The 15,521-nt window shown below is 36.9% G+C and overlaps 1 protein-coding gene across 3 annotated transcripts in view; it reads left to right on the top strand.

Moving 5' to 3' along the window:
- DUS2 (dihydrouridine synthase 2) overlaps positions 1 to 4,997 on the top strand; it is a 28,563-nt gene extending 23,566 nt beyond the window's left edge. For all 3 annotated transcript variants that reach the window (XM_069793700.1, XM_069793702.1, XM_069793703.1), the window contains exons 13-16: positions 1,115 to 1,258; positions 2,466 to 2,553; positions 3,202 to 3,275; positions 4,512 to 4,997. In XM_069793700.1, the coding sequence (XP_069649801.1) occupies positions 1,115 to 1,258; positions 2,466 to 2,553; positions 3,202 to 3,275; positions 4,512 to 4,749 (544 nt within the window). In that variant the 3' untranslated portion in view covers positions 4,750 to 4,997. The remainder of the gene's footprint in view (positions 1 to 1,114; positions 1,259 to 2,465; positions 2,554 to 3,201; positions 3,276 to 4,511) is intronic.
- The last annotated feature ends 10,524 nt before the right edge of the window (positions 4,998 to 15,521 follow it).

The raw sequence follows: 15,521 nt of genomic DNA on the forward strand, positions 1-15,521 counted from the left end.
ATGAGAGAGGGACAGAGAGCAAGCCACTTGAAAATTTATAAAACTGCTTTCTATCAGCAGGCTCAGTCTTTTAACCACTGTTTTAAACAGCCTGTTTAATGTCCAGATAACTGAAGGACATTCAGTTATTTAAATGCACCTATACATTTTCAGACAAAAATGTTACTTAATACTGTTGTCTTCTGGTGGTGGTGGCATGTTACAGCCATTTGAGGTTTTAACCTCAGTACTGAATGCAGAAGAGCTGCATTTCAGACAAAAAAAATTACCTAACAGTACATAATAAGTTGTCTTCTCTTAGAAGCATCGGTTAGCATTATTTACCTTCATTGCTTTTCCACTTAGAGCCTTGGAGTTGGCTTTGTGGCTGGAATTAATTTTGTCATTGAACAGCCTCATACCAATGAGCATTCTCATAACAGTCAGAAAGTAAAAGTTTTCTTATGCTGCAGGTTTTTTTATTGTTATCATCTGCAGAAAATGAATACCCTCAGTTTTTCAAAGTAGATGCAGCCTGCCATGGATCTGAAATTTAAAAGGATTTGAGGCTCTTGCCTTTGACCCAAATCCTAGTTGCTTCCTCCCTTGTATTGAGGCTTGTGAATAATACTCTGAAGTCAGAAAATCTGAGATTTTGAAGTATTCAGATGTTAGAGTATTGCTTATAGTATTTTTAAATACTAAAATTAGAAGAAGAATCTATTTCCTACTTTTCTCTCATATTGCCCTTTTGGAGCTGATGTACCAAGAGTCACTCAGAGATGTTCTTTGCTGATTCATCCACCTGCAAGTTATTAATTGAGCTAGTAACTTCAACATTGCAGGACCTGTATTTCTGATTGATTCTGCCTGGCCTTTCAGGCTGCAAATTGCACGTATAGTGCTGGAAATGAGAACATTCTTTTTCTACTTGTAGCTCAACAGTATTTGATAAGAATTGAAGGAGAAACAATATAATGTCACTGTGCAGAATATAGCCACGCTTTCATGTGATTCTCTGTACATATATACTCTATTTAAACAAAATTGATTTCTATACTTACTTTTCTCTATCTTAATGTGATACAAAAATTTATAAGCTGATCTCTAATACAAAGAAATTGTGATTGAATAGTGAAGCCTTTGAAATGGCTGACTTCTATGAAGAAACAACAGCTATTTTCGAAGCAAAGAAAACATCTTTAGAAACTGAGACACAATATGAAGATGACCAAATGGAAGATCCAGATGTAATAAAAATGGCTGTTAGATTTGACAAGTAAGCATGCAAATCCAGTTTTTCACTGTCTTGCATCTGTAAATAAAAACAGTGAATTTGTCAGTGCCTTACAGTTTTTTGAAAATAACAATTTGCCTAATGGTGCTTACCGAGTGAATTTTTATGAAGCAATCTGTGTACATCATTACATAATCACTAGCATCACTACTCTTCCTGTGCTATTTGGATGTTGTAAGATGTTCTTTAGTTCCAGGCCTCCTGAGACTGCTTAATTCTCTCAGTTAACTTATTAAAAGTGCTGAGTGATCTTAAAAGAAATTCAAATATCTGTACATAGAAGAATGTGAGTATAGAAAGATAGAGAGTTCAGTTATTTTTAGTGAAATTTAACTAAAACACTATACTTTGTATAGAAAAAGTCCTGCACAAATTTCGTAATACTCTTTTCTAAGCAGATAACGTGTGCTCATCTGCAGTCTTCTAAACATGTTCCACTCATAAGGTATTCCTTGAAAAAACAATTCATGGAGTTACATACAATATTATTTTAAGTAACCTTTGATTGTAATCTGTGAAGCCTATAGAATTGCTGTTACTTTCTGTGTTATACCCGTGTTTGCTATTTTTGCTATGTTTGCTATTAAGTCTGTCAAACAGCTCAAGAAGAGTGTGATATAAAATGGTCCTCAAATCCAGTCATAATGCTTTAATATTTACAGCATATATTACCTGACTCCCTGAGGACTGAATGCAGTGGTTTTACAGTATTTCTTTTTTCTGCCAAGTACGAGGGGCTGTAATTCTGTGTCAGTAACTGAATCAATGCCTACCTTTCCTACCCTTTTTTATTTGGTAACTACTATCTCATAACAGAAGCAGCTTCTTTTCTTTCTTCTAATGTTTAATCTTATATTATCGCTTATAATAAGCAGTGCCAAACTGTATCTCTGTTCTGTGTCATATATTTAGTTAGACTCTTCTTTCTGGGAAGTATCTTTTCTCTATTTGTGTTACTACAGGATGGGAATGTTTGGGAAGCATTAATAGAAGAGTTTAGGTTTTATTTTAGATGTTATGTCAGACATATTACTTGAATTATCTAATAAAGAAATAGCATTTTTCTCATAATTTGAGCAGTAAAATTAAACCACAAAGAATAACTGGTAGGAGTAACGTAATAAGCAGCACTGTCTGTTTTAAAATAGAACTCTGTGCACAGTTGTTGACCACAGATTTTTCTGTCTAGGCGAGAATATCCACCTCAGATTACTCCAAAAATGTATCTTCTGGAATGGTGTAGGAAAGAAAAGCATCCTCAGCCTGTTTATGAAACTGTGAGTCAATGAAGAAACCCTTTCAAACCTCTTCCTCTGCCTTGTCTATGAAATTAAGTATTTTAGGACTCAAGGTAGTGAGAAATTCTGCTTCCCAGTCTGGCATAGCTCTTGAGTAAGCAGCTTCAGAAATGGTAATACACTTATGTATGAAAATAGCAGCTTATTTTATTAGAAAATAAAAATTTAGAAGTGAGACCTTCAGTCTGGTTTTTATTCATGTGTGAAAGAACTTGCTGTAACTACACGTCATTAGATAGGAATCCATGACTGACTTTATTTTACTTCTCTGTAGTAAAAAATTTGGATTCAGAAATCATCTGATTTCTGTTGTTTTCTCTGTTGTTGCACACTATTGTAGGTAGGAACTATATGGGACAGGAGCAACTGCTTGGTTAGATGGGGACATTATTTGATTTTTTTTTTTTGTAAAGCAAAAATATTTGCAGTTTGGACAGTTTCTTCTTATTTTTGCATCTTAAATATGCAAGGTTAAATTTGTGGTATGAATTACAGTAATTTTAAAGGTGTTACTTGATTGTGGTGTAAAGACAAGAATAACAAGGAACCCTGACAACGTTGTTTGTTCTGTAAATAACATGACTGTTTTTTGACCCCCCCCTTCCTTTTAATTCTTTTTTTCTCCAGGTTCAAAGACCATTGGATAGATTATTCTGTTCAGTAGTGACAGTAGCTGAGCAAAAATACAGATCAACTCTGTGGTAAGCTATCCTTAATGTTTTTTGCAGATGTATTGTAATTGTTTCTGAAATGTTGCTTAAAACTTGGAATGAAAGGGTGCTCCAGTTTATTCCAGTTGACTTTGATAAAAGTCAACTAAAAGCTACCTTCTAAAGCTACCTCTAGGAGGGAGAAAGGATTAAAAATTTTTGAGAATTGAATGTGACAAGAGGAAGTAAGCTTCAGCATAATCAAGTAAACCATTACAGATTTTAATTTACTTAGCACGTTAGTCCACAAATTGTATTGGAAGGGGAGCAATTAGGTGACCTGGTTCAATTGTGTCTGTGAAGAGTTCAAAAACTAACAAAGGGAGGCAGAGGAGAACATAGGAGGAGGTAGTGTCTTCAGCCACTACAGCAGATCCATTCTCAAGAACAAGTCAGGATTAAGTGTCTTTATACTGTGAAGCAGAGGACAGTTTAGTGGCTTCTCAGAGATCACAGTTAATCGACGGTTACATCCAGGGCTGCTCTAAAGTTTCATGATGGTATTTTATACAATCATCTGTTAATACTGGAGCTGACTTCAGGCATTTGCACCTAAGCTGATCTTGATTTAACTGCAAAGCTAAAGCTCAGCATTGAACATTTTAAAGAGGACAAATGCACACAACAATTACTGGTGTTTACAGCATTCCTGTTCAGAGACTTAGGAAGTTAAGCTCAGCTGGTATGAAACTTTGATTAGAAAATGTTTTCAAATACTGAATTTCACAAATGTGTAATCTGCAGTCCTGCTCAGAAATGACAGAATTTTTATTTTTATGGAACAGTTCCCACTTCTGTCAGCATCAATGAACTTGTACACCTACCAGAGATTATATTTGGGCCTGAGTGTCATTCAAGAAAAGTGATCCTTCAAAACTCAGTTTTGTTTAGTGATCATATTTGTAAAAGTTAACTTTCTGAGGATTGCAACCATTTGGGCCAAATACACTTGACTTCATACCTTTGAAATGAACAGTGTTTGAGACACAAGACCTGATAGAAACAGATTTTCTAGGAATGTTACATCAGGAGTGATGCATCAACATTGACACCTAGCAAGATTCACATAATTTCTGGGACTGACCTATTTTGTTCTTCTGCTGTGAGATGACTACAAATGCTGTTTATTTCATGATGTTGCATCAGAGACAGGTAATTGATTGTCTCTTGGCAGTGTTAAGACTTCAGTTTCTACTTTTGCCTGTGCTCTGTCTGCTTGCTCTTCAGGGACAAGTCAAAGAAACTAGCAGAACAGGCTGCAGCTATTGTCTGTCTGAGAACATTGGGTGTCCCAGAGGGAAAGCTGTGTGAGGGAGAGACTCACCTGATTAACAAACGCAAGAGGGAAGACCGGGAGTGCTTGAATAACAGAGACCATGGAGAAGATCTTTCTGAGCCTTCCCATAAAAAAGCTAATTTTATTGCAGAAACTTCTGACATGAACGTGCCTAAGATGCCACGATAGCATGGAAATTAGAGGTTTCATGCCTATGCAGCTACAAATTAGCTCCTATTTGTATATCTTGCGGTTCACCTTTCATTTGTATTTTCTTGAAGACAGATAAATTCCCCAGTTGTGAAAAATGCCAATGAGATGTTTACTGTTCACCACTCACTGTCACTACGGTGCCTTTCAGACAGGATAAATTAGCAACTTGATTTTAAAGAACATTGAGAAGATTATCCCAAATAATAAATTTTTTTAAAATACCAGATATTTTGAAAGCAATTTTGTCATTGGTTTTATTACTTGTTTTTTTATTTTTACAAGTCTATGGTGTGCTGCTAAGAGATGTATGAATACATCATCCATAAGCAGATGGATTCATTATGGAACTATGTAGTTAATCAGAAGAATTAATGTAGGAGAATATTAGTAGCCAAGTAGACATGGTTTTGTCTAATGAGTTTTATGCATATCTTGTAAGCTTTATTTACACCCATCATATATCAAGAAAAAGTTTTTTGCAGAGAGGACTTAGGAATTATAACACTAAGCATGAAAATAACATTCCTCTTTCATAATTTCTACTACATTTTACACTCCAGAAATATGACAATAGAATTAACCATCCTTTCCTGGTCTTAGGTATTACAATTGTGCCTTTCCAGTAGAGAATTGGAGCCAAGCCTGGTAGCCATGAATTTGTTGAATGAAGGCACTTTGAGCTGTTTTGTTCTTTTGAACATGGAAGTTCTAGTAAATGTCTACATGTATATTACCTGCAATAATGGGCGTCTAAATATGGCTTTGTGTGTTTGTTCTTGAAATGTGACCTAGTTTGCTTTAGTATTTAGCTGCTGGTGATACTGGTGGCCTTAATCAAAGGCTCGAGTTCACTTCTTAATTTGCCATCATCATAACTTCCTATTAAAGTAAACTATTAGGACATGCTGTATGCCAAGAGAGGATACAGACCTAGTCTGATTTCATGGCAATCCAGCTGAACTTGTCTGATTTCATTTAGCGTTTTGAATCCCCAAAAGAATGTCTTAATGGATTAGGAGAATTCAGGGATTTTGGTTATTAACAGTTTATTGAAACGGTGGTTTAGTTTCCCTCAACAGGGTAAGGCATCTTAAGATTATCAATTCTGGTCTGAAGACAGGCATATCATGCCATGATCTCTAAAGTATTTGGTATAAAGAATATACAAAATACAATTTGTTTGGATGTAGTTCATAAATAGTCTTCCTATTTAAAAATTTGAATCTTTTTCCTCAAGTGATAGTGCCAGCGTTAAACCATTCTTTTGCAATGGAAGAACAGTATCTCACCAGGTAATATTCAGACTTACGAAATTAAATACATATGTATTCATATTTAAAATGTCTGCTGTTTAAATCAGAGTAATTTATAGTAAGTGTATACGGTCTAAGAAGAAAGTTTTTTGTGTTCATTTTGTACATTGCAGTAAATGCAGTTAAATATACTTAGATTTGATATAACTTTAATGCTAGAATTTTACTCTGAAGCAGCAAAAGATTTTGCAGTATTAATCGGGAATTTCAGAAGTAGCCATTTTCCTATTGAGAGTGCTATCTGGGTATCTTGTTTTTGTCAGGGCTATTTGGAGCCATCATAGAATAACAGAGAAAAAGTCATTCTTGGGTCCTGCTAGCAGTGTGGCTTGCAAGGTCTAATATCGTAGAATGTTTGAGCTTGAAAGGGACCTCTGGAGATCCCGTCTGGTCCAACCCCCTTGCTCAAAGGAGGGTCAGCTAGAGCAAGTTTCCCACAACTGTCTAGCTGTGTTTTCACATATCTCCAAGGATTGAGACTCCAGCCACAACCTTTCTTGGCAACCTGTTCCAGTGTTTGATCACCCTTACAGGAAAAAAAAAAGTGGGTTTTTTCCTTCTTGTGTCTACATGGAATATCCTTTATTTCAATTTGTGCCCGTTGTCTCTTGTCCTGCCACTTAGAAGGATCTGGCTTCATCTCTTGTCATCATTCTGTCTAAAATTAAAATTGAATCTTTGGATAAACCCCAATTATTATAGGTGGTGGTGCCTAAATACAGTGTGGACTTGTATGGCAGCAATTACTATGGGTTGGTGGAAATTACAGTGGATTGGGACCAATTTATAGATAAACCAGCCAAGGGGAGCATGTAATTTCTGTCTTGGCTCGTAGAAGAGTCATTATGTCATGCCGCTCTCCTCCACCCCCCCAGAAAAACCCCCAAAACTGAAAACAATCACTCAGGAGAAAATCTGCCACTGCTGATATGGTCCTCTTTCAGAAAAGAGATAGGATCATTCAATATAGGAGCCAAGGCCTTCATAACAGTATTTGTATCTTTTCTTTTTTTCTCCTGATATTTTGTCACTTGATGTGAACATGCATCCTTCCTGCCTCCTTAGTGAGTTGTAGCGCATGTAGACTTTGCACATTGTTTCCTTCCACCAATTGACTTAAAATGCAATTCAGAGCCCATGTTTATGGGGAGAGATAGGTGACTCCAGTGGCACTTGAGAATATGTAAAATTTGGGTTTATGTTGAACAGCTGAGCAGATTTCTGCAGCATGCTGTCAAAAATTCACATGGAACTATAGTTGAAGATAGATGCCTAAACAGAGGTTGTATGAATACCCTAGCATGTAGATGCTTAGTCATCTTATGTTACAGAATATGTGTCTTGGTTTGGTTGATGGACAGAATTGGATAATACTGGATATATAGTTTCCTGTGAGCTGAAACAAATACTATGTTAACACTAGTCTGTGATGTGTATATATTGTATTTATATTTAATCAAATAGGTGCTAAAAGTTTGGGGGGGGGGGGGGTTCTAGTAAGTGCATGTTTTCAAATCCGTACTTAAATTTTTATGTGGTCACCAATGCTTACGCTTACTCCTCTTAATTCATTGTAATAGTTGTATACATTAATGAGGTTGTCTGTGCTGTAATATGGATGGCCATAGCTAGGACAAACAGCATGTGAAAATGAGAGTGAGGAGTCACTGTGTTGGAATGAGCATTCAATGCTAAATATAGAAGGGCTGTAAATTCTGGCAAATGGCTAGAAAGCATAACATTTTTGACACCCTTGATCAGTTTCAAAAAGAACTAAAGAAAAGTTGCAATTGTATGTATGTGTGTGTGCATGTCAGAATGTTTTTGTTTAATGACTTTGTTACATGCTTTCATTCCTCTTAACTCTTACAACTAAGGAGTGACTTATCCTACTTTGATCACTCGATTCATCCTAATCAGTTCTACAGATAGGATAACTGTATTTACTATGTATGTTCCCTTCTCAGCACTGGTTTTAAAGTAATTACTTCAGTGACCAGTGCTTTCCTTCTAGAAATTGTTCTGTTTACATTAGTTTTAAAGAGCAAACTACACTGATGACTTACCTGTATGTGTTTCTCCTATGCTTCTCTTTTCTGCTGTACCTTTCATAAACAGAAGGTGGCAGATTTTTTTTCTTAATTTTTTTTTCAGAAAAATATGCTGACTTCTACAGTTTTTAACGATCCAGCCATTGCACTTCTGCATTCTTGCATAGGGTGGCAACTGAGACCACAGTTGGGTTGGGTTGGAGGATAAATACTTAGCCTCACTCTTCATAAATGTCTCTTTTTTTCTTTCTTTCTTTTTTTTTTTTTTTAAAATTTTAATGTGGTGTCAATATGATACTTGGTCAATACTAACCAAAGCTGTGCTCTATTTTGAGTATTTGCTTAGTGAAAATGTTTCACTATTAATCCTATGGAACTCAGTGAAGCAACTGTTATTTTTTCTGTCATAAGGCTACAGCAAGCAAACGAAAAAGCGGTTGTGTTTTGTTTCTTGATACTGATGCTGCAGAAACTATTCGTAACAATACCTGTCAAAGTGTGATCCATGGGAATGGGGAGAACTGTAACTTGTCCTCCCTGTAGCCTACATGTGCTCTGCTTATTAGAAAAGTGAATGAGAATGCAAAGGTATTTTTACTAGCCTTTTAGCATGGATGCGCTTACTGTGGGGCTACCTCCGGGGCCTTGCCGGTTGGAATGCTTTTTGGAATGTCCCAGGCTCTGAGCCCAACCCCGCCCTGGAATGTGAGGTTAAATGTTGGCGGTACAAATAAAGAGTTTGAATATCAAAATCCTAGAGTTCCCCAGTACTGCAATTTCAGAAAGCTGGCAAGTGAACCATATGTCAGCTCAGCTGCTCTCTGATTCAAAGAGTAAGCATGCCTTGGGTTGCTGGGGGGGGAGGGGGAGGTAGGATGTTTTTTGTTTAGGTCTGGTTTTTACTTACCCATTATGACCTGCAGAAGGGCATGCTTTTTAAAGACATTAACAGGCAAGATTGCAAGAGGTCCCAAACAGGTGTTGGCTAGAAAGAAGTCTTCATTCACAAAAGCATTTTATCACCACTTCTTTAATCAAAACTACAAGCTCAACATACTTGAGAGCTGTTGCCTTACTAAACAGGAGTCTGCTTATATTTGGACTTCGAGTTAAGCAGCTATGTCGATGAGATGGCCTGTAAGGCTTAAGTTTCCATCTCTGTCACAGTGCAGGAGGCCAATGTTTGAGGCTTTTATTCAGTTTCTGGTGACAAAGCTGATGAAAAACATTAAAAGCAAGACGCAAAGCCTTTGGTGAGGAGGGAGTGCCTCATGTATTGTTAAACAGCAGTTGCCTAGGTCAGTTAAGGAGAAGAACTGATGAGCTCCAGAGGGAGTCTAGTCCAGTCATCCTTACTCAAAGGAGCATTAGCCTCAGTGTTTTTATGAGAGGGGGCTTAAAAAATATACATTTGTGGCATTTGCTTACCTCCCAAATGAAACCAGCTTGTAGGAGTTAATGTGAATCTGCCTGTTAAATATCCATTAGATAAATAAATAAATACTTTTCCCTTGCTCTGGCATGGTGGGAGAGTCTCTGTTTTCCATTTTTAGAAAGTTATTGTCTGAGAGATATCCTCCTGTGAGAGTTTACAAAGCACTGTAGTACAAATCTGACACTTTACTTATTTTAACTTAATTTTCCTTGTTAGTCTCCATACATTTGTTAATGCTTCAGTGTGTCATTGTGTTTGATAAGAAAAATGAGCTTCCTGTTTAACTGCCTTTAAAAATTATTGCTTGGTGATTGTAACTGAAATGGTTATAATCTATCTATAGTTGCAAACATGGATTTTTTATTAGTATTCTATTGTGTAGAGCTGACAGAATTGGATTTAAGTACAGATCTTCAATCTGTACTTTTTAGCTGTTTTAAAACTGTATAAACATTTTACCTTTCCTAATAAGGTTTTTTACTAATTTGTAAAATTATCTATGCAGTATTAGGATGCTGCATGTGCCATGCATGCCTATGTACTTGCCACTGTCTATTCTGTGCAGAGGTTTTTAGCAAGGATTGTTAGCATTTGGTCATAGGTCTTTATGTTAAACTTCTTAAACAGAAACTGCTAAAATGGTTTTCCTCATTGTGGTCTGAGAAAAGCGAGAGTTACAAAGATATTAAACTAAAAGCTAGTACTTTTTTACCTTTTTTAATTTCAAGTGTTGTAAAACATTCTCCTTTTTGAGTTAGAAAAAAAAATTAGGCTCTAATCAAACTTCATTGGGAAGCTTCTTGGTGACTTATGTGATTTGATTCAGTGCACGCTTATTTACTTAAGAAATGAACTACTGCAATTTTCTTTAAGTTTCTCAGGCAGCAAAGACATGAATGCCATTTAGTACTTTAGTGTTTCACTAGCTCTCTGAATCATAAAATTTAAAGCAAATTTCCTGGCCATCTGTATCTGCTCTAGTTACATACTCGTATAAGTCCCAGGCAACAAACAATTTAAAAGCTGAAACCATTGTCATTGTTTTCTTCTCACTGTGCTGAAACGGAGCCAAATCCTGGACACCAGACAGAACATAAGTAAACATGTCTGGGTAGAGGTACCTATACGAACCACAAAACCCATGAGATCTTAAGAGTGTTAAAAACAATATGGGACAGTTTCACTTCAGCAGAAGCGTGCATTTATTTCCCCTGTATGGCATACAATGCTTTTTTTTTGTATTTTTTTTTCAGAAGTTAATTGAACATTCAGTGTTCAGATTCTTAGGTGAGAGGGAACAGCAGATGGAGTGTTCGCAGGGGCAACAGAAAGATATGATTTCAGAAACCTGGAATATTGACACTGCAGGGTTAAGCCAGTAAATCACTGTACAGTTAGACCATGATGCCTACCTGTCACATCAGTGACATGGTAATTCTAGTTTACTGTCTTGCTGCCCTGTGACATTCTCTTATTACAGCTAATACCAGCTTTCATACTTTGTTCTGCCTAGGCATGGAAAACAGTTGTAGTACTTAAAATGTTTGTAGCCCTTAGGCTATATAAATACTGCATTATGAATACTGAATTAATAGAGATTTAATAAATTATCTTCTCTCCCATTAAATTCTATCAGCATGCCAAATGTTGCAATGTAGACTGTAAAATCAGTGGTAGTTTTCTCACAAGTGTAGCTAGCATGCAAGACTATGCAGCGTGACCCAAGATGCATGCATATCCTGTAGTGGCAGTGATGCTGGGGTGAACGGATAAACAGAGGGGAAAAAAAACCAAACCAAAACAACAAAAAACTAGTCACTGATGTCCTTCTGTACAATAGTACTGGTTCAGCATTTATCCATAGATTCAGCATTTACCCATTTTCCTCATGTTCATATTCAGTATTTAAGCTCTTGTAAGTCCATAGTAGAAGGATTCTCCATTCTTTGTTAGAGACAAAATGTGTAACACACCATTTATTTAAAATTATGCCCTATGCCACTGAGTTACGGAAGCAAATGCAGCTCGAAGTATGATGGAGGACAGAGTTTCCATTTCATTTCTTCTTGTAGAGAAACACACTGAAGACAAACAGATTTGCTCCACCCCCACTTTTTTTCATATATCTTAATTTAAAAAAAAAAAAAAAAGTAATTTAGATGAAAAGGAGATTTTCCAGAAGGGGTTGATGTATTTCCATGAAAGGAAGAGCTAACCTCATCCTGTTAAAAAACGTCTCACATCTTCACCTATCACTGCTAGACTGCCATTATGCGTACTATTTACCCCCTCAGCCTAGCCTGTGAATTCACCAGATCACCTGGTCGGAGAGAACATTTCGCCCACACAGTTCACTCTTCTCACTTCCCCTGTGCTTTAGAACCCCACACGCATGCTGCCATTGTACTGACGTCCTATATGGCCCAACAAACCATGACAATAATGATGTTTCTGTGTGAGCACACATACAAAATTGAACACTCTCCTTTACAAATTTTACGGGGTTCATGGGAGCCAAACCTGATCCTCAAGCCATGAAAACTTCCCCACTGGGAAAATGAGAGAGGTAACATAATAGCTGTCTTGGTTTAGGACTTTCTAATCCTCTAATTACATTCTCACAAACTGGGTACCTGAGACCAATGGAGAATGTTTCTGTTCCAAGGCCAGAATTCTCACCTAGGTCTGTAGTTTATTCCGGCTGGTTGCAAAGATAAAAGCACCTATCAGCAAATAGGAGGGATATTCCTCAGTTTAGTATGCAGTGTTACTTCAATTTTTAAATTTTTTTTTTACAGTTCTAGGATCCTAGACTCACAGAAAGCAGCTAACTGTATTCCTTCTTGCATTAGTAAATTTGGTTGGCTTTTCTGTAACTGTGCCTTAAGCTGATTTTCACTAAATATACCTCAGCCTTTAGAGAAGAAGTTGTCTGTAACTTTTTAACAGATTTTGGGATACTGACAAAAGCTAATCTTAGCTTATTGAGGGTACTCTTCACTCGGGTCAGTGTGGATGGGGAAGAGAGGGTTTTCAAATGGTAATTCAGAATAGTTTCTGCTCAGTTGTTTTCTTAGCCTCACTAAGCTAAAGTTAGCTTTTGTAAATACCATTCTTTTCTTCCACTTCAATATTAAGAGTAAGCATGTCAAGCTGACCAATCTTTTTATCTGAACATAGTCACCTTGTTAATCCCTGAATTTCCATTGCAAGCCTTTCTTCCATCCCTAAGTGAACCAAAATGAATTTGGGATTCAGCTGTTATACCTGAGTTACTAGAACAGTATTGTGCAGGTGTTGACTTCCATTCAAGAATGCATTTAGCTGGGATGACAAAAAAGTATCTGTTGTCTTCCTGTCTTTGCTTGGCAATGATTGCTTCTGTAGGTAGAGATCATTAAACAATATTTCTTCCTTGATTTCTGCAGTGCACAGCTGGTAGCATTCAACTGGTGTCAGTGTTGTTTTTCATTATATTACTTCCTTCTGCTGTAACTAGGGTCCTCAAGAGCATGCACATATCCCTTCAGCAGGAGCATCTAGCACAGGGGCTGAGCAGACAGCTGAGTGGCCACCAGCTTTGCTGGCCCCAACAAAATCTGCCACCAAATGTCAGTCAACACCTGAAGTGCCTTGCCTGACATGTAAAGACTGTGTAGAATAGCAATGTAGCAAGAATACCTCAGATGAACTATGAAGGTGGAAAACACAACTGGATAGGGAGCCTTTTGCTCTAGCACCTGCACTCATGATAATACCTATGCAGGTAGTAAAGATGTTTTAACTGAAGTGGAATGAGCTGCTGGTTACAGTCCAGTTCTTGGCACGAAACATCCTGTTGACAACTTCAGCACAATCATCAGTGGCAGAAAAAGAAAAGGGCAATTAAAATATGTTTTAGTCCTTTTGAGTACAGTATCTCAGATCAAGATTCAGGGTCAGTGATACGGGCTTCTGTGGACTTTGTACCGTGACTGTCTATGATGTAGCTGATCTCCTAAAAGAATGTAATAATTTTCAGTCTTTGACACTGCTGTGCAAATTAGCACATAAATTAGTATGATGAGAAAATAGAGACCAACTGGATGTGCAGTTGTGTGATATGCTTCCTTGGGATTCAAGAAATGGAACTGGGAAATGTCCGGCATATTTCTATCCAGTAAGCTTCCTATCTATTGACTGCTCAGTATTTTGTGGACAAGTTCATAACCTGTGCATAGCAGATAAAAGGTATCAAATTTATTTTGCTAATTTGTATGGATTAAGTCAATTAATGAGCAATATACAGTATTGAGCTCTGTCAACAACCTGTGTATATATATTATAAATACACCCACAGTGTATCACGAACTGCTGTAGTTTAACATAAAACTAGCACCAAGAGGATCTTCCTTGATAAGTGAGGAAGTGGCATGATCTGTCATTAGTTTCCTCCTAACGAGAAACAATATCTTCAACCACATCTTTAGACTCCCACGCCATTGTGGATATCAAGATGTTAAGCTCGGTTTATTTTAAAGGTCATCATGTGAGATCTAACACACAATTTCTAAACTATAAACAAAACATAACTCCACAAAAGGAAAATGCAGATTATCAAAAGTGAGTGAAACTTAACACAATGTCTAAAAATAGACTCCAGCATTACTTTTATGTCTTAAAAACATCAGCAATTATGCACAGGGTTTGGTTTTTTTTGTTGTGAGATGAAGTTCAGGTCTGTGTGGAATATAGTTTTATTATCTATATTATAGCAACATCCAAAATAGGCCAAGTATTAAGAGTATATGGAGCATCCGCTATGAAGAATTTACCATCTAAGAGAACAAACATGAAAGGTCGGGCAGACAGGATATAACTGTATACAAAGGGTGGAAGGTAGGGAGGAGCACAAAGCTGACTGACCCATTTTTCACAAGAGCAGAGGAGAAGCTGGAGTACATCTTTTTATGCTTTTTGTGCTCTCTGTGACAGACAAAGATGGATCTGGTAAAGGAGGAGGAAGCTGAGGGACTCAGAGTGGACTCATGTTATAGTCAAGACATGGGAGAAAGAAAAACCATACAGAGCAGCTTAAAGAATGTGTTGTTGGATGAACCAGTGAGAAGAAAGTTAAAGAAGAAAGTTCCAGGGGTCTGGAACTGGGGTTACATGAAGCCATATCAATGTCAGAGTAAAATGATTTACCACCTGCCTGAGTGTTGTTATTGATGATTTAGATATGGTTCTGAGATGCCGGATAATACCTACTACAAATATGGGAAGTGGCAACATACTTTCTTATATATGTTTCTTGACAGGAGATTATTTGAAATGGAGATCACCATTGTTGCAAGTTTTTGCTAGTTGACTATAAAGCTTTAGAGTGAGTTACTTATAAAGGATGAAATGCTGAGTAAATTAGATGGATTAAAGTAACATATTTTGGAGCTAAGTTCTCACAAACTTAAAAGCTATTTAGGCAAGGAATTTTGCCTCAAGCCCTTTTCTGTTTGAAATTTTTAAATTGTATGCTTAAAAAGAAGGAACTGGTATCCAGTACTTCATGGGAACTGCATGAGATTTCTCAAGAAATGTATTATATTTTACTGAGATGGGAGGTGAACTGAAGAATGCCAAAAAGGGGTCTTGAATGACCATCAGTTAAGGAAGTTGCTACCTGTCCTTGAGTCTCATAGGTGTATTAGAATGACACTGTTTGAACTATGTTGCCAGTATATTCTTGGGACTAATTATTCCTGAAACAAATAACACAATTCTCAGAGACACTAAAACTAGATAAACTACTGTAGCAATTAATTCAAACATTTTAAACACTTTTTTTTCTTGAAAAGTGTGGAGATATAACTAAGGCAAGGGAATATGAAAGCTGACTTGACATCTGTTCTGAACTCTTTCATTGAGCTGTTCAGACTCACCAGTAATTTCATCCCTTTGCAGTTCCAGTTC

This window comes from Haliaeetus albicilla, chromosome 10 (genome assembly GCF_947461875.1).
Source record: "Haliaeetus albicilla chromosome 10, bHalAlb1.1, whole genome shotgun sequence".
NCBI lineage: Eukaryota > Metazoa > Chordata > Aves > Accipitriformes > Accipitridae > Haliaeetus > Haliaeetus albicilla.